At 43.8% G+C, this 23,561-nt stretch overlaps 1 protein-coding gene across 2 annotated transcripts in view; it reads right to left on the bottom strand.

Annotated features, from left to right (window-relative positions):
• PEDS1 (plasmanylethanolamine desaturase 1) overlaps positions 1–23,283 on the bottom strand; it is a 39,174-nt gene extending 15,891 nt beyond the window's left edge. The window contains exons 1-2 of one of the 2 annotated variants that reach the window (XM_053246226.1): positions 23,097–23,283; positions 10,388–10,507 (exon numbers count right to left, since the gene is read on the bottom strand). In XM_053246226.1, coding sequence (XP_053102201.1) covers positions 10,388–10,507; positions 23,097–23,268 — 292 coding nt within the window. In that variant the 5' untranslated portion in view covers positions 23,269–23,283. Of the gene's footprint in view, positions 1–10,387; positions 10,508–19,675; positions 20,142–23,096 lie in introns of those variants that run through there. The other variant, XM_053246224.1, reaches the window with a different exon arrangement.
• Between the last annotated feature and the right edge of the window lie 278 nt (positions 23,284–23,561).

Genomic DNA, 23,561 nt, shown 5'->3' with positions numbered 1-23,561 from the left:
TGCTTGAGGATAGAACATTAGTGCAAACAACAAATGCTTAGAAATAAATTTATCTCATCCCTTTTTACTTTCAGTGGTTGGTTTATGTTCTTTTTTCCTGTCTTTTTATCATTCATTATTTTAATTTATATTATTATTTTAACACATTTGTATACCACCCAAGATGCAAGTCTCTGGGCAGTTTACAACAAAAAATGTGTTTGTGTAAACATGTTTAAATGTTCAACATGCTGGTAATTTTCTCTCTTCAGGTTAAACATTATTGAACTCTATTTGTAGATTTACATTGCAAGCAAAAGAGTTTGATGTTATTCTACATGAAATGTATCCTAAACCAGTTCTAACTGCTTTTTAAAATTAATGTCTGAACCAGAGATGTTTATTTTTAAATGCTGTTGAACTTAAACCAAAACTGAACCTAATTCCCCAATAGTAACTTCACCTTTCCTCAGGAGTGGAGAAGAAGGAAATGTTGAGCTACCTGCTAGTATGGCTCATGAGTACTTATAAAGCAAGAAAATATTGCCAACTGCTGGTGGGTGAGACAAGAGCACCACTCGTGTCCAAGTTGGGACACTTAATACAGGAATAAGCACCAGAACGTTAAGATTCATGTGACAGATATGAAGAGGTCTGATGCAATTTAGAAGCACTTCCTTGTAAACAATACTCTTAACACAATTTGTGTTCAGTGCTTTGAAAATAGAGAACCAAAACAATTCAACAAGTATTTTGCTGTTCTCTGCAAAATGTGTAGGTGACTGGTTTTATGTGCTGCTGTTTTCCCAAATTCAGTGTGAAAAATCCAAGGTGTATTAATAGTAATTCAGTCAGAGGGCCACATTCAGGGATAAATGCCCTACTAGGACAAGTGCATGGAGCTGCTCGCATGGAAGAGTCTAAAATATCAAATAGTAATCATGGACTGAGTCCTACATGGAAAGGATTGGATGTTGGTCTACTGACCATGGTCAAATGCCCTTGTTTAAGTGGAAACCAACCTTTTTAATTAATTACATCACACAGCCAATTAGTGTAGGCTGAATACATGGGGGTGAGTGGGATCACATCTACCATTCCTAACCTTCATGAATTCAGCAAGTTCCAGTGCATAACATGTTTACATTGCAGAGAGCGGAGAAGAATTAAAAAGGGGTTAGCTTCTTTCCTGCATGACAGAAAGCACCAGCTGTGCCTTGCTGATGTCTTGTGTAAAAAGCAAATCTGAAGAGAAGGGCTACTTCATTTTCTCTATAAACATGAAGAAGGGGGGGGGGGAGAGATGAGGAGTTCCTTTCCTGCTAATAACTCCTACTCCAGACCAAAAGTCAAACTTCCAATGCTCACAATCCACACTCGGAACCTTAGTTCCCACTAAGGTTCCCACAGAATTTATGCTGCCCCCTTTGTGAAAGGAAAAATCTTCACAAACAGAATGTTCATGCTCAGCCTCCAAGCACAGTAATACATCTGTCCCTACAAACGACAATACTGTGCCTACAAACAATAGAGTATTCAGTGCTGAACTTCCCAGTGTCCCCGCCTGAACACAATTCAAGATGATTGAAAATCTTGTGCCAATCTCACTGAGCTGGACATGTTCAGGAATACTTCTGAAGTCCCAATATGTGGGACCCTTGCATTAAAGAAGTTTTAGTCTGTGTAACCAACATGTGCCTTCAGCAGGGCTGGATAAATCCCAGGCACCAGGGATCCATGGCACCTATATTTTTAACCATGGTGCCCAGGATATTCAAGTCTCTTTATTTCTTCCAGGCAGCCCTGTTTCTCTTCTAAGTATGTTACTTGTAATGGGGATAAAGAGAAGCCCATTTACTCTCCTGCTTCACAATGTCCGTCACTAAGTCTGGTAACTTTGTCCAGTGTCCACTGTCTGGCTACTAAATCCGGCGGGGGGGAGATGTTAAAAGGCTTGGCCTTCAGTACCCAAAAGCCACACAACTATGCTGCCATCCTTATTCTATGCCTCTGCCAGTTCTTTACACAACTTCAATAGCCACTTCCTTATAACTGATGTTGCAATGCCCTGGGCCCACAAAACTCCTCCTCTTCCTCCCCAATTATAAACATCTCTCTCCCCATCTCTGAAGCTGGTTCCAACAAGGCTTATCTTCTGATATGATCAATTGCCAGGCCTGCACAACTGCCAAGGTTGCCTGTTGCTCATGGGTTTTAGCTATAGAGTTAGGACCAAGCACCAAGTTTCAGTCATACAGTCTTGGTTGGGAGAAAAGATGAAAGGTGCATGGCTCAAGGAAAGAATACTTTGGGCAAGAATACTGTCGCACTAGAACTACCACCACAGGATGCTTCCCACTCTTCCCCAACACCTTATGACTGGGTCAAATACCCCACAAGCTACCAATGTTAATGGACATGCAACTCATGCTTCTCAAAATATGGAACATTTTACTAGATGTAACTCAAAGCACAGAAGCCTACAGGAAGAGGACATGGGTGCTAACAAACCATTGTCCAGCCAGGATTTGAATATCTCCCCAAAAGGGAAATATTTTATTCTTGATAGTCAAGTCAAATCAAGTTATTAGTATCAACAATGTACATTAAACAGTTTTTTGTTATGGTATACCTGCTGCTAACGAGACCCTCGTCAACTAGTATTTAGGAACACAAGAGAAGAAATTTAGAACAGCACACCATTTATAGTGGCTTCCCTTGTGAACATGAAGTAGTCTCATGTTGGTTTAACTAAGACTACTCAGAAACGACTCAGTTTTTTCCTTCTACTCACTCTTCTTTCTGCCTCCACCCCACACACTCTCTACAGGAACCCTCCTGGGACGAACTTCCAAATTAACAAAACATAAGAGATTACAAGATAGAATACAACATCTTTCTTGAAATAACTGATCCTTTTAGCTTCTCCATGACTAACTCATTTAGTGACTGCTCCGCATTTAGAGCAACTGTCCAAGATAAATCTCAGAGGGATAGCTGCATTAATCTGATGTAGCAACACACATCTCAAAACACCTTAGGACTAAAAAATGTGGTGGCACAAACTTTTGTGGGCCAGAACCCCCTTTATCAAATGCATGAAGTAGCCACTTGTCCAATGACCACAGAGAGAAATAAGTTTTGTTTTGGTTCAGGCCTTGGGGCCAAGTCAGGCAGCTATCAAGTGGAAGTTGCTTCAGAGAGTTCTTTCCCTGAAGCCCTCTTCAGGCTTTGCATGAATTGGAGACTCAATGCTGGCATATAGCATCCCCAAGAGTACACTCAGAAGCTCAATGAACATTCAAATCCCATCTCCCCAGCCCACCCTCCACATTTAAAGCATTGGCCTCAGCATTCCACATCACAGGGAGGGTGTCTCCACACATACAGCATGTGTAGACACTGAATATGGAGAGCAGGGAGGAGGGCTCTAAGTGAACATTACAGCAAGGGCAGGGCTTCCAAGTGTGCTCTCAAGGACACTGTATACAAGCACAGTGTTTCCACTCTAGCACACCTGAACAGAGTTCAAGTGTTACCATTACCATCTCCCATGCAGTAGGAGACGATGCTTTTCAGCATCTGCCTATATCGCTGCTGCCCAATACAAGACTAACCCCTTAAAAATAGAGGTTAAGTACAGGTCATACTTATAATTATCCAAAATGAAGAGAACTCTGAGTTTAAGATGACCCCCTAATTTCTAGCATCAAAGAACTTGAAAAAACCTAGTCTTGGATTCAGGTAAATACAGTGAATATTTTAGGGACATAGGAAGCTGCAATATACCAAGTCAGACCATTGGTCTATCTAGCTCAGTATTGTCTTCACAGACTGGCAGCGGATTCTCCAAGGTTCCAGGCAAGAATCTCTCTCAGCCCTATCTTGGAGAAGCCAGAGAGGGAACCGGAAACCTTCTGCTCTTCCCAGAGCAGCTCCATCCCCTGAGATGAATATATCTTCCAGTGCTCACACTTCTAGTCTCCCATTCACATGCAACCAGGGTGGACTCTACTTAGCTAAGGGGACAAGTCATGCTTGCTACCACAGGACCAGCTCTCCTCTCCAACAAGTGACAACTCCTAATGTTAACTGAATGCCCAATCTGCACATGCCCAGCTTTTTAGTTTCATCACTTATTTGCTGCACCCACTTTGAAATAAAAGTGGGGGATGTTTCCATTATCCTAGCCCAGGGGTGGTTCTCCTGCTGTTGAACTACAACTCCCATCATCCCCAGCCACAGTCCATTGTGGATGATGGGAGCTGTGGTTCAACAACAGCTGGAGAGCCAAGATTGCCTACTCCGTCTCAGCCCAAGATCTAACATTACACAGAGCACTGCTCTGACCTTCCATTCCTTGGCCCAAATTATCATCTCCCCCAAGCTGGTGCTTTCCCAAGACTGGTCTGATGCAGTCTGCTGGCTGCACTACACATGAGCCAAGACCAGGAACTAGCCAGCCATGATTGGTGGTGGCCCCATGTCCCCTCTCTTCCTGCAGATCCTTTTCTGGCAACCAGGAAGTGGGCTTAGGAGAGGAGCAGGTCTTCTGTCATTTGCACTGGGAGATGGAGATGGGAAGAAACAAGGGGATCCTCCTCCAACTGCCTTCCAGAGAATCCGGCTGTTTCTTAGCATTTAAAAGTAGCACAGTAAAGTGGATAGCTAGCTTGCAGACAAATGTGGGGTGGAGTGACAGGGGTGGGGAGAACACCACAGAGATGGAGAAAGAATGCATCCTTACAAGTAGGGTGACTTCCGAGATAGGAAAATATTGGGGTGGCCTGCCCCTCCCTGCTGCAACCTGCAAGGGCTAAGGATTTCATGCTGCCCCCAAATGCTGGCAGCAGAGAAAAGCACACAGGCACAAGCTCCCAGCAGGCTGGGAGTAAGAAAGCAGACTAAAGATAAACTCAAAGCTTACAGTGGGGGAGTTAGACTGGGCCCAGAGGATGGTGGCCTCCGATATGCGTTCCTGGAGACTAAATTCTTCTGTCATAGGACCCTTTAAGTTGTGGACAGTACTGTCAGAGTAGTTTACAAGATCAGAAGGTGGGGTGAAGAGTTGTCCAAAACCAATTCACACACTTACTTATTTCAACCATGAAGTTTTACCAAAGGTCCCCCACCAGTTTACTCCCTAACCACAAGCCAAGTTACATGCATACTTAATTTCTCTTTTGCTATGTCTTGACTAAAACCACCACCGTTAAGAGTTGACCCAAGGCTTTATTCTATACACCATCAGTGCCCACAGCTGTAGATGCCAATTTTAAATTTAATCCCTCGGCATTGCAAGAGGGCAGAGGAGTGAATTCTTCAAGTAACACAACCTAGAATATTAGAAGGTGTCAAGTGTCAGGTAATCTAATCAAAGCCTGAACATATCACACCGGATGCAACAACTTTTCTGATAGCTTGTGCAGAATGGGATCCTGGCCCCTAGAGCCTGAATCACTTCTCTAATCAGCCAACAGTAAAAAAGCAAAGAAACTGCCTCTGCCTTTTCAGCTATTAATACTTCAGCATCTACATAGCTCATCAGTGCCTACATCTCATGCAGACACAAGTGTAGTGGGATGGAGAGAAACAAGACTGGATCACTCATTCTCTTATGTCCATTTTTAGGAGTGCAAGGCAATTCATATTTTAGGCTTCTTATGTGACCAACAGCAATCTAAACCTGCAGAATGCAACAGATAGTAACTGTGAAACATATAGAGCAATGACTATTTTGAACAGACGGTAACTAAAACTTCTTGGTAGCCACTGAGCTGCTATCACTTAAAGTGCAATAATATGCACTTTAAGACAACTATAAGTGCAAAACCTTTTTATTCCATCATTTTCAGAACAAGTAAGTTGTTGCAAGACAACTAGCACATCTGGCCCTGGTCCTTGAACTTTCCAACAAAGGCAGAAAAATATGAACAGCTGCCCTGGTAAGCTACATATTGCGCTTCATAGCTGAAAAATGAACCATTAAGCACGTGCACATACTGATCGTCTTTCCATATCAAAACCTCAGCGCTGCTGAAGGGGCACTGAACACACCGTTCACTGGACTTCAAAACAAAAAGCAGCCAAGTGTTATGACAACATGCATTCCTCAGTAGATCAAGATCAGTTCCCTCTATAATTCATTAAGTAAATAAAACACCACAACAATACGACACGTCTCTGCAAGATTATTTTTAAATACACAGGGGATCTTAAGTGCCAGAGCGGGAATGAACAATGGTCCTCAAAATGCAATCAAATGAATCACCTAGAAGCCAAGATTCTTTCTGTGTATTCCACTGCAAGACTCAAATATTCAGTGGGCTTCAAGCAATAACATAGTGCACCAAAAACCCTTTCAGTGCTATTTATGGTAGGTGCCCATAATCTTGATTAAACTCTACGTACTGTCAAAATTTTGTTTTTCCTGAGTTGGAGCAACCCCACAGTAAATAGATAAGGACATAAAAATATAGGAACAGAGCAAGCTGCCATATAATGAGTCAGACCATAGGTCCATCTCGCTCAATATTGTCTACACAGACTGGCAGCGGCTTCTCCAAGGTGGCAGGCAGGAATCTTTCTAAGCCCCTATCTTGGAAATGCTGCCAGGGAGGGAACTTGGAACCTTCTGCTCTTCCCAGAGGAGCTCCATCCCCTACGCAGAATACCTTACAGTGCTCACTCATCAATTCTCCCATTTATGGGCAACAAGGGCAGACCCTGCTTAGCAAAGGGGACAAGTCATGCTTGCTACCACAAGACCAGCTCTCCTCTCTATCAGTGAACAGATATGTTCACTGCAAGCCAACAGAGCACACAGTCATGTTTGCTCAGGAGACTTACGGAGAGGGACTAAGACGTCTACACACAGAGATCAAGAAATACTGGCATAGTTGGCATACATAGATTTACTTGTCAGATGGTTCCTCGGGCTATGCTGGTATATTACTTGTCAGGATATGTTTTCACACATCACGCATCATTTTACATGCATCGTGGATGACTAGATATCCTGAGCCCTGTCTATACAAGCTGGTTCTCATTTTAACGAGTTATCCATAAGACATTCCCTGGCCACAGCAAGGACTTGGACATACGCAGTAGATTTTCCTTCACCCTTGGGAAGATTCCCTCACCATCATTCCATATAAATTTCTCCGTTATTAAAACAGGTTGTCATTCCATATATTGGGGAGAGGGAGGGATGCTGCCCAAAGAACAAAGCCCAAAGTTTCTGTGTGTGCAAGCAACTAGTTGCTTCTTTGGATCCATACCAAAAGATACAGAAACTAGTTTTATATTGTGCTTTCTTAGAAACTCGGCCATAGGCCAGAAAGTGGTATTTACACAGAATCCCAATTCTGCTCCTTTAATCATTTACTACTACTTAAATATAATCAGCAAATTGAGGACCTTATCTGCTACTAGCTGCACTGATAACAGTTTAAGTCTTTATCACTGCTGAAGTGAGAAATACCTGCTCTCAGTGCTATTAATGTGAATAATTAGCAGGGCAATGGCTGAATCTTCTTAGTGAAGAACCCAAGGTGGTTCTTTCATTTATGAAGCTTTCATTTCTATAAGGCCAACTCAAGACCACAAATACTTCCAATAAAAAGGATAGGAAATGCACTTGCCAAAGAGTTGGATATCCAAACACATGACTATATATAGCCAACTCATCCCTTGTACAATCTTGCTGAACAAGCTATCAAAGCCCTTGTACTCAGCCACCTCTAAATAGAAGCCTCCTGCACTAGAGTTCCAAGAATAATGCATCAGTCAATTCATTTATGGTTTGTTAGTGCAAGCCACCAAATGCTGCTTCTGAAGAGAGATAGGTTTATTGACCAGCAAAATTCTGAATGAGCCATACAGAAATGAGTGAGGTTGCCTGGGTGCAATTCATTAAGCCTGGCTGGCTCCTAATAAGTGGATCCAAGGCATTAACTGCAGTGACATTTTTCCAAGTCAACCATTCAGTTTTAAGAACCATACTTCAGAGCACAGATTTGAAGGCATTTTTGTTTACCCAAGGCTTTTAGATTTTGTTTTAACTTTGTGCAACACTGCCTTTTGTTTTTTGATGATGTAATGAATTGTTTGTGGCAGTTTTTCCCCATTGTTAGCCGTGCTAAAAGCCATTAGGCTGAAGCACAGGATATAGACATTTTAAACAAACAGATACTTGATAAGCAGAACACAACTCAGAAGGTTGTTTGGTGTGCAAGGCAGATCTCAATATAGAACTTCAAAGTACATTTCATTATAAACACAGGATCTATGAAGCTATTAAGGGCCACTCAATGTTTTCCCAATAGAATCTGGCAGTTTACATTCACTTGCTCAGAATTCAATCAAAATTTAAATGCCAGTTCGCAGGAAGACATCTTTTGTTGGGTCAGGTGCCGATAAAACAGCAGGTTTCTAGACAACACAGAATTCATGAGGCAGGCATTCAAAAGCTGCTACCCAAATTTGCATAGCAGGTCCAATTAAAGCAGTCAGCTGAGCTATTCTAATAGCACAATCTTATGCACATTTACTTTTAACTAGGTGTGTTCAATAAGGTTCTCCTTAGTAAGTACATTTAAAACTTCCGTTTGAATCCTATCTCTCTCTGGGGTCAAAGAACTTTCAAAATGGAAATTTTTCGCAAATTACTACTTCACAAATCTGAGTAACTCTTATCCTATATTATAACACAAGCAATGGACAGCTCTGCTGCTGTTGCTGATTAAGTAAGTTATCTACAATGAACTTAGAACAGAATACAACTATCAAGAAAGTAATTTATGAACACTGAGGCAGTTTGAGAAAGAACTACAGTGGTCATAACACCAAATTGATTATAAGACTGACAACAGCAGGTTTTCAAAAAAGCTTAAGGTCACAATATGGCTACAGTTCTAAGGCAGCCTCTATGGTATCCAAGTGGTGGAGTGAATATTATTATTATTATTTTTACATTTATATCCTGCTCTTCCTCCAAAGAGCCCAGAGCGGTGTACTACATACTTCAGTTTCTCTTTCACAACAACCCTGTGAAGTAGGTTAGGCTGAGAGAGAAGTGACTGGCCCAGAGTCACCCAGCTAGTTTCATGGCTGAATGGGGATTTGAACTCAGGTCTCCCTGGTCCTAGTCCAGCACTCTAACCACTACACCACGCTGGCTCTATTTTCTCCAAGAAAATTTTCAATTACATTGCTCCCTATTTTTCAAGCAACCTTCCAGGCTTCAACTGCCCTCATGCCAGTGCCGTTTACATGAGCAGTAACATGAGAAACATTTTGCTCAGTTATCTACAGTGACTGCCGTGTTCACCAATCAGAGAAACACAATGCACTTTGGAACGCAGCCATTTGGAAGGGCCTGGCAGCCTGGCATGCAGGAGGTTACAGAGTAGATGTGCTTTTATCAAATGATCCAAAGCACTTGGGCACTAGACACTTAACATAAGATAGCCACTTTCCCCCCTTAACCTGATTATGTTATTGCACTTGAAGCATCTACTGCTCAAACATAGGTAGAATAACTGCAGAAGGTGTTTCAACACAAGAAAGACTAAAAATCTGATTAATATTTTTATTAGAAATCATGGCCGTCCATTAACCAGGTATGTTGATAATCCAAACATCTCTACAGATCCTTGTTTCAGTGATGAGACAAGAATGTAAGCAAGAGATAGTGGCATCCAGCTTGTATATTTGAAGAGTCCTCATGGTAAACCCAATTCAGTTCCAGCTTCTCTGGACAACAAGTAAAGAGCAATAGCTAACAAAAATTGGCAGATACTTATATGTGCTCCCTTACTATTCCAGCCAGATGTTCCTTAGACAAACTAACAGACTCAAATGTCATGATTATTCACTTGTAAGTCTTTTCTGTGCTGGTTAATACTGTGCAGGATACAGGCAATAGCACAAGTTTCAAATGCCTGGGCTGCCACCTTAATCTCCACAATACTATTTGCTAATGTTGGTATTTAAGTTACAAAATATAGAGGATTCTTGCTCAAACAGATAGTACACTTAAGTCTAATGCACAATTTTTGCTTATATGAAACAGACTTCTGAAAGAGGAAAAAAGTTTGGAAAAGAATCATTATATAAACTGCAGATAATATATACACCCTCAAATTATGGTATAAACTATTCTGTAGCAATAGAAATAGCAATAGCACTTACATTTATATACCGCTTTATAGCCGGAGCTCTCTAAGCGGTTTACAATGATTTAGCATATTGCCCCCAACATTCTGGGTACTCATTTTACCGACCTCGGAAGGATGGAAGGCTGAGTCAACCTTGAGTGTACATGTTTATAACAGCACTTTGCTTTCAACTTCCATAATGATAGAAAGCATTGCTTACTGTATTGTAGTAGCTAGCTCATACTTACATATCCCAACAATAATTGAGAATGCATGCTCCAGTCTCAAGCAGAAGAGGAGATTGTAAAAGTTGAAAGACATCAGAGAAAAACACAAGATGACACTGATCCACTCTTGCAGCCTTTTCCCTGTAACAAAACACAATTTTATTCAATCAAATTAATAAAATCAAAAGCACAGAACATTTTTTCTCCCTGTTTATTTTGCACTAGCTGGGGGGTGGGGTGATACAATGCTTTAGGGCTTTAAAAAATATTTACATCATTCCTGAATTTGTAGTGACGCATCTGTAAGAGATCAAATTAAGTATTGGTCACATAAAAATTAAAATTAGCTTAATATGTCTTGTGTCTTATTTTTAAGATCTTGCAAGAACTATAAAACAACCTTAGTAGAGGTTGTTACATGTATGCAAACTGACCCAGCATTAAGGGTCCAAGGTGACCCGGTATTAAGACCCAACACTAACCCCACCAGTGAATAAATACATTTAATATAATATTTTGTTGGAAAGCTACAATCTAGATCTATGTAGAAGCATTTGTTTGACATGCTTCCTCATTAAAATGTTTTCATTTGATATTTGAAACAGTTGTGTTATGGAGGCCTATTTTTGGACTGTCTGAACACCCCTACATGTGGTGTCTGGGATGGTGTAGTTAGTGCGCACATATACTATGGTCCAGAAGCAGGGTGGATTTGATTTAAATCAAACTGATTTAAATCACGATTTAAATCACTAGCAGGGTGGATAAAAATTAATGATTTTTTAAAAAAAATCAAAAAAATCGGATTTTTTTATTTAAATCAGATTAAAAAAAAAAAAATCATTGATTTTTATCCATCCTGCTAGTGATTTAAATCGTGATTTAAATCAGTTTGATTTAAATCAAATCCACCCTGTCCAGAAGAAACTGTGTTTACACCAGGGCTGTTCAACTTCAGCCCTCCTGCAGATGTTGGCCTACAACTCCCATAATCCCTGGCTACTGACCACTGTGGATGGGGATTATAGGAGGAGTTGTCCAAAAACAGCTGGAAGGGGCAAAGTTGAGCAGGCCTGGTTTACACTAAGGCAAAGAAGTAACCTAGGGAGTGAAACATAGAGGAAGGCATAGCATTGGTTTCCTGTTCATTTGGGGATCTGTAAAAGGCTCTCAATAGAACAGAGACCCCTGTATAGTCACTCTTGAAACCATTCCACTCATGGTGCTCACCTAGCAAATCAGGGAATATCTCTCTCTGGGACACCTCAGCCCCCAAACCATCACTTCCACTCCACTTACATGCCCCCAGTCTGTGGCCATAAAGCCAAGTCACAGCCGAGGCTTACATGCTGCTGTCTTAGTGTCCGACTGCCTGCTTTTTTCTCCCCTAATGCATCCACACACCCTGCACCAAAGGGTTGAGCTGCCAGGTCTTCCCAAAATGTCAGTTAGTCTGCTCTGTCTCCATCTCCCGTTGTTTCCATTAACCCTTTGTTGTCATTTCCTCTGTCAATCTCTCACTGCTTCTCCCCTTCAAGGTTGCTCCACTGGTCCTCTGGAAGTCCAGGTGGGCACAGTCTGCCTTGGCTCCCTGGCTCTATTTGAGGTAGCCCTGGTCTGCTCCCCCATGTGGTTCTCTAGCTTGACCTATGCTGTCCTGTCTCCCCACTATTGTCTTCATAGTTACCCTACTCTTTTCCTCCGGTCTCTGGATTGACCCCAACTTGTCTGGGTTCCAAGTCTTTCACTCCCCAATTTACTTATGGTTCTCTGTATTAACTTTTTCTCCTTGCCCCCCACCCCTTTACTCTCCTTTCTCCAACACATATAGTATAACACATCTATAGTCAGCATGTCTCTTTAGACAGCCATTTGAATATCCAGGTAATTAAAAGTGAAGGTTAAGCAATAGTGCTCAGACACGTATTTAATCTTAAATATTCTGTATCATGTGGGGACACCCCACATGTCCATACCATTAAAGCCTCACTCTAATCAATAAAATGTACTGGATCCCTTTTGTGTCTGCTATTGTCTTGGGATGAACTGCCTGCTTTATAACCGCACCCACAGAACCCGGAGTGGGAAGCACCCCCAAATCCCCCTCGTAACAAGTGAAGCATTACATATTCTTATTTGAAATACTGAAAAGTATACATTTTGTCCAACTCTGTTCACATGGAGAACTAGCTCACCCTGCACAACCATCTACTGTTAATTGGATGTTTCTATTCCCCTCAACATAAACACACAGGCAATGAATGGACTGCTCTGCTGTTGATTTTTTAAATACCGTAAGTTATCTACAATGAACCAAGAAAGAACAGAAATACAGCCATCAAGAGAAGAATGTCATGGACATCAAGACAGTTTGCAAAGAAAACCCACAGTGGTCATGATAGATTAAAACTGATTCCAAGACTGATACAAGAGCAGGTTTTCAAAAAAGCATATGGCCACAATATGGCTACAGCTCTAAGGCAGCCTCTATGGTATCCAAATAACTTAATTAACACCCTCATTCTGCAGAGGAGTGACTGCACCCTAAATAGATGAGCTAAATGCTCAAGTCCACAAGGAACAATTAAGAGTATGAAGAAGAAAACACCTACATAAGACTCCCAAGGGAGACCATGTGAAGGACTTGTGAAGACAGCCTTGCCATTTAAAGTCAAAGCCTAGGATTCTGCAGAATTAAGGATTCTGAGAAGTCAACCCTGGTACAAGCAATTCAAGTCAATTCCCAATTATGTTCATATAGGCAAGAATCGACTTAAGTGGAAAGTGCCTAAATTAGGACAGTTAGCTGGTGCGTGATCTTCAGCATCAGCAATAAACACCAAAGATTATGTTGCTGCAAGGATTCTTTTCAACAGGGAGTGAAAGACTGACATCTATATCCACTTATGAACTTACCAGCTCTGCACATCCAATCAAAATAGTGTAGCTCTAGGACTTTATACTGTGAAACCTAGCTTAATCCATTCACTGCACTTGCACTAAGCCTTTTGATCCACAAAGCTAACAAAGACCACCAAGGCCTTGATAAGTCTCTCATTTTTGCCTGGGAAAAGGCTCACCAAACACCTCGGAGTTGCAAACCAGAGATCATAAGGTTTAAAGTTCCCTCTCTGGCTTCTCCAAGATAGGGCTAAGAGAGATTCCTGCCTGCAACCTTGGAGAAGCTGTTGCAAGTCTGTGAAGACAATATTGAGCTAGATAGACCAATGGTCTGACTCAGTATATGACAGCTTCCTATGTTGTGAAGACCAGGCTTACAGGTGAAACTCGGAAAATTAGAATATCGTGCAAAAGTCCATTAATTTCAGTAATGCAAATTAAAAGGTGAAACTGATATATGAGACAGACACATTACATGCAAAGCGAGATAAGCCTTAATTTGTTATAATTGTGATGATCATGGTGTACAGCTCATGAAAACCCCAAATCCACAATCTCAGAAAATTAGAATATTACATGGAACCAAGAAGACAAGGATTGTAGAATAGAACAATATCGGACCTCTGAAAAGTATACAGTGTACTGTGCTTGATTGGCCAGCAAACTCGCCTGACCTGACCCCATAGAGAATCTATGGGGCATTGCCAAGAGAAGGATGAGAGACATGAGACCAAACAATGCAGAATTGCTGAAGGCCGCTAATGAAGCATCCTGGTCTTCCATAATACCTCATCAGTGCCACAGGCTGATAGCATCCATGCCACGCCGCATTGAGGCAGTAATTGCTGCAAAAGGGGCCCAAACCAAGTACTGAATACATATGCATGCTTATACTTTTCAGAGTTCCGATATTGTTCTATTCTACAATCCTTGTCTTCTTGGTTCCATGTAATATTCTAATTTTCTGGGATTGTGGATTTGGGGTTTTCATAAGCTGTACGCCATGATCATCACAATTATAACAAATTAAGGCTTGACTTATCTCGCTTTGCATGTAATGCGTCTGTCTCATATATCAGTTTCACCTTTTAATTTGCATTACTGAAATTAATGGACTTTTGCACGATATTCTAATTTTCCAAGTTTCACCTGTATATGCTTAGCATCAGGGTAGATTTGATTTAAATCAAACTGATTTAAATCACGATTTAAATCACTAGCAGGGTGGATAAAAATTTAAAAAATCCGATTTAAATCAAAAAAATCTGATTTTTTGATTTAAATTGGATTTTTTTGATTTAAATCGGATTTTTTAAATTTTTATCCACCCTGCTAGTGATTTAAATCGTGATTTAAATCAGTCTGATTTAAATCAAATCCACCCTGCTTAGCATCCACCTACAGATTCCCTTTACAAATATTGTGAGTTCACCGATTAACATTAACGATTAATTTTCACATACAAAAGACAAAGAAACAGAGCTCCTACTTATGGGACCAAGAAATATTTCAAACAAATAGCAAAGTTATGCTAAAATAGAACACATTTTAAAGCAAGAATATTGCTGCATCCTTCTATAAAAATTCCAAGTACTGGAATAGTCAGGTTTGATGTGTTGGTAGTTTCTCACATGCTTTGACTTCAGTATTGAGCATTCAAGTGGCAGTAAAGGTAAAGTGTACTGTCAAGTCGGTGTCGACTGCTGGCGACCACAGAGCCCTGTGGTTGTCCTTTGTAAAATACAGGAGGGGTTTACCATTGCCACCTCCTGCCCAGGATGAGATGATGCCTTTCAGCATCTTCCTATACCACTTCTGCCCAATCTAGGTGTTTCCCATAGTCTGGGAAACATACCAGCAGGTATTCTGGTAAATCTCTCGTATTCGGGCTGACTTGGATTTAGACCCCACAATTACTGCAGTGTCTGAAACGGAGGTGTCCAGCAACTCCTCTTATGTGGTTAGGCTGGATCAGTTTCAGTTTGTGACTCATGAGGATGTGGACAAGCTGCTTGGAATGATGCAGTCTACCACCTATTCTCTTGACCTTTGCCTGACCTGGCAAATACTATCTGGCAGGGACGATGTTGTAGAATGCCTGGTAGAGATCATAAATGCTTCTCTGAGGGAGGGCAGGATGCCTCCTTGTCTTAAGGAGGCAATTATTAGACCACTTCTTAAGAAGCCTGCCCTGGATTCCTCAGAGTTGAGCAACTATAGGCCTGTCTCCAACCTTCTGTGGTTGGGCAAGGAAATTGAGAGGGAGGTGGCCTCCCAACTCCAGGCAGTCTTGGATGAAACTGATTATCTAGACCTGTTTCAGACCAGCTTTCGAGTGGGCTATGGGGTGCAGACTGCCTTGGTTGGCCTGATGGATGATCTCCAATTGGGAATGGACAGAGGAAGTGTGACTCTGTTGCTCCTTTTGGACCTCTCGGCGGCTTTCGATACTATCAACCATAGTATCCTTCTGGAGCGTCTGAGGGGGTTGGGGGTGGGAGGCACTGCTTTGTGGTGGTTCCACTCCTATCTTTCGGGCAGATTCCAGATGGTGTATCTCAGGGACTGTTGTTCTTCAAAATCTGAACTTCGGTATGGTGTCCCACCCTCCTCATCATCAGGAGATTTGGTGCAGGGTGTTATCAGTATGCTGATAACAGCCAAATCTATTTCTCCATGTCATCATCATCAGGAGAAGGCATAACCTCCCTAGAAGCCTGCCAGGAGGCAGTGATGGGCTGGATGAGAGGTAAAAAACTGAGATTGAATCCAGATAAGATTGAGGTACTTATTGTGCGGGGTCAGAACTTGGGAGATGATTTAGATCTTCCCGTTCTGGATGGGGTCACACTTCCCCAGAAGGAACAGGTACACAGTCTGAGGGGGCCAAGGTCAACTCCCAGGAGTTTTACACCCATGCCCATGGGAAGCCAGCCCCACTGTTTGAGAACCACTGGTATGGCATTACAAGTAGTAGTGTATTTAATTTGCAAACACTTTATGTTAGATGGGGAAAACAGTATATGATATAGACAGGTTGCTTCTAATTGATTTTCGTAGATGCAAGTTTCGAACCTGTGGTGTGCAACAGATCACTCACTCTGGGAATTAATCACTCACAGTTAAGCAGGAATTTGAATCCAGGACCCCCAGATCCAAATCCCAAATTACTCACTAGGCCATACTGGCACTCACTGACAATGGAAGTGCTTAAAATACAGAAACATGGATAAAGCTTTTTTTGACAGCTTCATATGCTCCGATTAACAGTTAGATTTTTAGAGAGTGAATAGAGTAAGGGGCTGAGCATCAAGGACTCAACTCACACACCTCAAAGTGGCCTGGTGACAGTTCATGATAAAAAAACTCACGACCTTCACATTCCTCTTGCCTCTAGGTTAGCAAAAAAGGGGAAGGCAGCACCCCCTCAGAAGACTGGATTCAACCCAGGAGGCTCCAGTTTGCTTATTTTAAGCCTTATTTTAAGTCTTTTCCACACAAAGTTCTGATTAAGGAAACAGCCACATTAGGAAAGAGAGAGGATTCCAATTCATGGTATGACCTTGAACAAAGCGTCTTGCTGTGCCTTCATCAACTGCAAAATAGGAGCAATGCCAGCTATTTTTTGGGTACTAAGATTACGGAAGGAGAATCAGAGTAGCCAGAAATGCCCTTTACAACACTGCATTAACATTTTTAAAAATCCCAATGGCACACAAAAATCCATATTCTGAGTTCAGAACAGCCCTGTGCATGCAACTAAAATGTGGAAATAATCCACGGATGCTTGAAGCAGACTTGCAAGAAATCACTCACAGGATAAGAGCAAGTCAACTCCTCCTAGTAACTCAGAGGGGAAACGCTTGCACATTTCAGGAGTTGGCTCTTTCAAGCCATCTATGTGCCACAAGTAACACACACCCGAGGTGGGCTAATGGCTTTTGTGAACTTATTTGCACTGTTGGTCTAAGCAGCCCAGCACAAGATGCCAGGTCTTTCAGAATATGATCAAGACTACACAGGCAAAAACATCTGAAATATAAACACTAAAGATCAACACCCAGACCTTGTTTCTAATACGCTGAAGAGATGCCAGCTCTCCAGTCAGCAGCAGCAAGACAGGCTGACAAAAAGAATTAAATCAAACAGATCAGTTTGCACTGCAACTGCATACACGGACACTTGGCATCCGAAGGCCTCATTCACTGGAGTCTGGGATGGGTAGGGTTTTGTCTTTCAGTGCAGCAAAAAAGTGACCTAAAAAGCACACTTATAAGCCACAGTCACATGAGACAGGAAAGTCACAGAAGGAAGTACGTGCCATTTCCTGAATGAAGGAGGGACTTGGATTCTCAGAGTTAGGCTGCCCAAGACTAGCCTTCCCCTAGGCTGTAGTATGAAATGACTCAGACTACAAACTCATAAGACTTGCAAGTTTAGCTCCCGCCCCGGAAATTTCCCATTTTCTATTTCTTAAACATAATATGCCAACAAAGCTGCCAAGCTGCAGGGGAAAATCTGAGCTTCTCCAAATCATGGGTAAATCTCCACAGAATCTACACCCTCGTCCTGTGGGAAAGCCCAAGTGATAGCTAGCCCACACAGTTAGGTGGGTCACTGAACATTTTCCAAGCCTTGCAGAACCTGCTTGTGGATAAGCATAAACACACACAGCTGGAAGAACTTCTCAGAAGCATTCTATTGTGTCTCTTTCCAGAACTGTTCTCAATCCCATAATGAACTTTCAGAACTTTCCATTTACACAAACCCCTTATGACATACCCTTTAAAAAATCACATCCTAAGCTCAAGTCACATCCTTACTTCCCCTTCACAAAGAAAAAGGGTTCAAACAGCTCATCACCCCCAACCTCAGAAGGAATGCCATACCTCCTTATTCACATGCATGAGACAATTACGTATTTCCAGCATTACGATTTTAAGGAACAAAGCTTGAGACTTCACATCATTAGGAACACAGGAACATAGGAAACTGCCATATACTGAGTCAGACCATTGGTTTATCTAGCTCTGTATTGTCTTCACAGACTGGCAGCAGCTTCTCCAAGGTTGCAGGCAGGAATCTCTCTCAGCCCTATCTTGGAGAAGCCAGGGAGGGAACTTGGAACCTTCTGCTCTTCCCAGAGCAGTTCCATCCCCTGAGGGGAATATATCTTGCAGTGCTCACACATCAAGTCTCCCATTCAGATGCAACCAGGGCAGACCCTGCTTAGCTAAGAGGACAAGTCATGCTTGCTACCACAAGACCAACTCTCATTGGGTGGAGAACAGAGAATTAGAAAAGGCAGTCTAGACCTACATACAATGAGATACGAGAACTGAAGACATCACCATAATCTGAACATGGCACTCTTCTCCCCAAGAAAGGAGATGGGCAACACATCCACTATTTCTTAACACTAACTGTTATCCTACAATGAAAGAGACAAACTGTGGGCTTCCCTTTGTTCTCATATGAAGTGGGGAGCTTAAGCCTTATTTGCATATGTCCCAGAAATGAGATCCCACGGCTCATTCACCAAGAACGAACTACTACTATTCCCCATACAGTAATGAGGAAACAGCCAAAATCACTATACCAATAGGAGGAGCAGTTCACATGGGCGTTTTCCCACATGCAAGAGCACTCGCATGTTGCTGTACTTCAGGTGCTAACATAAAGTGAACTAGAAATCCCATTTCTGCTGTAAACATCAGTGAAAGCGGTTTTTGGGGAGGGTGCTGGGAAGAATATTACTTTAGTATTCCTTTTCAGAGAAAAGAGGTAGAACAGCACGATTAATTTGGCTCTGTAGCCCACCCTATCCCAAGGGCTTGGGACCGTGATTGTTCTACTCTAGTCCTGAGTGTTCTCTGTAATTTCTCATCTGTGTGCAGAATGAGTTTTGTTCTGGGAGGCAGCACCAAGGTAGTGTGTGCGTGCGTACATTCAGAGTGGGGCCTTCCTGACTCAACCTGAGTAGGATCGAAAATTAACTGAGCAGACATAAAACACAACATGCGAGCGCGCACACATCTTAGAGGGAACACTTGCCCCGATCATCAAAAGCCTTTTTGAATCTAACACAAAGCTTTGGCTAGTCTCCAGAGAAAGAATCTCGAAGTTCAAACTTGCCCGCACAGGCACAATCCCACGGAAGGGAGGACTTTCCTCGCGTCCAGTTCACACATTCAGCAACCGCGCATGAAGCGTGCAATGATCAAGGGCAGAGAGCGAATGATGAGCAGCAGGCACGTGCGAACCAGGCCACACTCCGGGCTTCGGGGCGCGCACATCGCAAAGGAGAACCGCGACGCGAGAAGCGGCCCTTTAACTCGCCGGCCAGGAGCTGAAGTCTCCATCTCAGACCAGCCGCTCCATACCGAGGCGGAAAGCCACCACACTCACCGGGGGAATAAAGCTCGGCAAGCTCGCGGGCTCCGGCGTGCTGCGCTCCCCAGCGGGGACAAGCGCCCTCGGGTTCTTCCTGAGCAGCTGACGCAGCGGCCTCCGCCTCAGGCGGCAACGCCGACGCCCCGCGCGGGCCGCTGCCGGCTCCTGCCGCCCGGCGCTGGGCGCGCTCGGCCATAACCCCCGCGGCCCGGCTTCGCCCCGCCTCTTCACCCGACTGCTGCTCTCGAAGCCCGGCCTCGTCTTGGAGCTCCGGGCCCGCCGCTCGCGCCCCAGTGCCGGGGGAGCCGCCTGGCGCCAGCGCTTGAGCCAGCGAGGAGGGCGGCGGCGGGAGCAACATCTCCGAGCAAACGCGCCCCAGGGCCAGCCAGCCGGCGCTTGCGACTCGCCGCCCCTCGCACAGCCGCGCGAGGGCAGAGTCGGCAGGCCGGGCCACGCCCCTCGAGGGCGGAGGCAGCCAATCCGCGCGCCCCGCGCGCAGAGCCGCCGGCCTGTGGTAGCCGGCGAACGTTACGCCTCTGCCAATGGCGGCAGAGCGTGTGGGCCGAACTTTTCTGGTTCGGCGGCTTCAGGGTCCGCCCACTTCTGGCGGATGGAGGACTCAGAGGAGGAGAAGGGAGCGCGGTGGAGCTGCCTCTGGCGGCGGTCTCCTAGGCGAGACGGGAGGAAGGTGTGGCCGGACTGACCTGCAGGCTGAGAAAATGCAGCGCAGGGTCTCACTTATGCGGAGCCTCTTAAAAAAAAAAGACTAAATTTTAAGTTTAAATTTAATTTTAAAATTTCAAGGTTTGCCTAATGTATTTTTGTTCCATGACATTTCTGATGCAAATGGGCTTAATGCAAGATAACTGTTTTTGTTAGGTTATTAGTTTTCTGTGGCATGTTTGCCAAGCAAAAACAAAACTTGATTCTTTCTATTTTCTTTGTCCTTTTTTTCTTAGATTTGACATAGTTTAACCAGCTTAACTCCTATGGCATGCCAAGAGGCCTTGGGGCGTTTGAATGGAAGCTGGGCCAAATCCTGCGCTGCCAGTTCTGAGAGAGAGCAACTGCATTAGTCAGGCACAGCAAAACCAAAAAGAAGGAGCAGTGGCCTTTGGCTGCCATTCTAAACACATGTTCTAGACTAGAAAGTAGTCGTGCCATCCACTGTTCGCTCTAACAGGGATTCCCAGATGTCGTTGACTACAACTCCCAGCATCCCCAGCTGCAGTGGCCTTTAGCTGGGGATTCTGGGAATAGTAGTCAACAACATCTGGGAATCCCTTTTAAGAGGGAACACTGAGGCCATCCCTTTTGTATTACTGTTGTTATTTAGAATCTTCATATACCACTTTGGTCCTTTTAGGTTTTCAAGCACAAGTCTTTCTCAGTCCTGTCTGCCAGGGATTGAACCTGGGACTTTATGTATGTAAAGCAGATGCACCACCATTACCTACAGTCCCATCCCCAATTAATTAAGCATGTGGAGTGGTACCAGGCCACTCTATAGTGGCCAAAAAGATCTTTAGAACAATATATAGGTTGTCACATCCTGCTTTTATTATGTCCCTATCAATTTTTTTGTGTTTCTTGTAGCCTGAACTTAAGAGCCCTTTCAGATGTTAGGAGCGCACCAAGCGCTCATGGTTACAGCTAGCAAATGTGGGGAGGAGGAGATTACACCGTGCTGCTGTAAATCACTTTGCACTAACTGTCACAGTTATATGATGCCTTTCTGAAGGGGGTGGCACTGTAAGCATGATCATGGTGAATCTGCAAGCTGCAGGCTAATTGGATCCAAGTTGCAACTCATGGATTCGACGCGACTATGCTTACGGTGTTGCCCCCTTCAAAGGAACGGCGCCATAACCGCGATTGTTGACGTGAAGGGCTTATTGACAGTGAAGTGATGGAACTTCCTCTCTGCCGTAACTGTGAGTGCCCAGGGTACTGGTGGAGCCACCATAGTGTAAATGAGTCTGAATAACACAGGCTGCTTCACTTCAGGAGCTGCACCTCGTGCCCCAGCCACACCCCCAACGTCAGACGTTGCGTGTGCTTTGCTTGCTAACAGGGCCACGTGCCCCGTTTGCGAGTAAAATGTGGCAGGGAAAGTCACTTTGGACACTCTGCGGACGCGGCGCTGGTCAGATTTTACTCAGGAACGTGGGTGCCGCCCCATTTGCAAGCAAACCACACCCCCTTGGTCTGACGTCAGATGCTGACATGATGTATGGGGCATGGCTAGGGGGGCCACGGCAGTGCGCTGCACCTGGGCCACACTTGGCCTCCCTCTGCACCTGGCCTAGGGCACTCAAAACATCTGAAGCAGGCTGTGCTTGGTGACCTGAACATATTGTGTGTAATTGGACTTCCTTCTAAGTGTGAATAAATTTGAGGCCTTAATGTAGGGCTTATACATCGAACATCTTTGATGAAATGGGGAGGAGAGCTGGTCTTGTGGTAGCAAGCATGAATGGTCCCCTTTGCTAAGCTGGGTCTGCCCTAGTTTGCATTTGAATGGGTGACTACATGTAAGCGCTGTCTGCTGTAAGATATTCCCCTTAGGGGTTGGGGCCATAACTCAGTGGCAGTGTACAGTTCCCAGGTCCAAACCCTAGCGTCTCTTCTCCAGGTATGGCTGGGAGATATTCCTGCCTGTAACCTTGGAGAGCTGCTGCCAGTCAGTGAAGACAATATTGAATTTGATGGGCAATGGTCTGACTCGGCATGAGGCAGCTTCCTGTGTTCTTATCTTAGACTCACATTGATATAAGAACCATAATGTGTGGTGCAGCCCTTTAATTGGCTGGAGAACTGAAGTCCAAATTGCAGCGAAGCTCATTCCAGAGGCGTGGTGTCCAGGTCACGAGAAGTAATCATTCCACTCTACTCTCTGCTGGTCCAGTTTCACTGGGAATACTCTGTCCAATTCTGGGCAGCTGGGCCCCTCATTTTAAAAAGGACATTGATAAACTGGGTCAGAGGAAGGTAAAAAAGGTGGTGAGGGGTATGGAAACCAAGTCCTACAATGAATGCTTGAAGGAGCTGGGCGTGTTTAGTCTGGAGTAGAGAAGACTGCCAACTTAAAATATCTGAAGTGCTGCAAGATATAATCGCTTTTGAAAAGAAGTGAACCTGTTCTTTATTGTTGCTGAGTACAGGAGGACTAGAACCAGTTGCTTGAAATTACAAGGAAGCAGATTCAGGCTAGATATTAGGAAGAATTGCCTAGTCCTAAGAGCCGTTCAACAGTGGAACACCCAGCCTCAGGCAGTGGTATGCGCTCCTTCACTGGAGGTTTTCAATCAGAGTTCAGATAGCCATCTCACAGGGAAGCTGTAGCAGCTTCCTGCACTGAGCAGTCAGTTGTCCTAGTTGACCTCCAAGGTTCCTCCCAAGTCTAAAATCCTATTATTCTATGGTGCACACTCACCAGGAGAGTAGAGCTTGCTAAGCTCGCGGGCTCCAGCGTGCCGAGCTCCCTGGCGGGGACAAGCACCCTTAGGTTCTTCCTGAGCAGCTGACGTATTGGTGTCCACCTCAGATGACACCCCACCTGGGTCATTGCCGGCTCCTGCCGCCCGGTGTTGGGCACATTCAATCATGGCCCTGGTACGGCCTCGCTCTATAATCTGTCAATCACCATTATGCCACATCTAGTGATGATAACCATTGCAGCATAATAGCATTGACTCATCATGTTGTTCCAGTGCCATGGCATCATGGATTGGTTAGCAACACTGGCATGATGTTATAAGGGGTGTCACTGCACTGTCAAACCCCTTGAATCCAGTTTTAGGCATGTATTTGCCATCGTAGAATTTTATAAGACTGAGCTCAAATTGATTACAGATCATTCTTGCTTTTACCTGCGAGAAGCTATGGAACACACAAGTAT

Source organism: Hemicordylus capensis, chromosome 4 (genome assembly GCF_027244095.1).
Source record: "Hemicordylus capensis ecotype Gifberg chromosome 4, rHemCap1.1.pri, whole genome shotgun sequence".
NCBI lineage: Eukaryota > Metazoa > Chordata > Lepidosauria > Squamata > Cordylidae > Hemicordylus > Hemicordylus capensis.
Note: the sequence above shows the minus strand (reverse complement) of the source record. Positions and strands in the feature narration are given on the sequence as shown.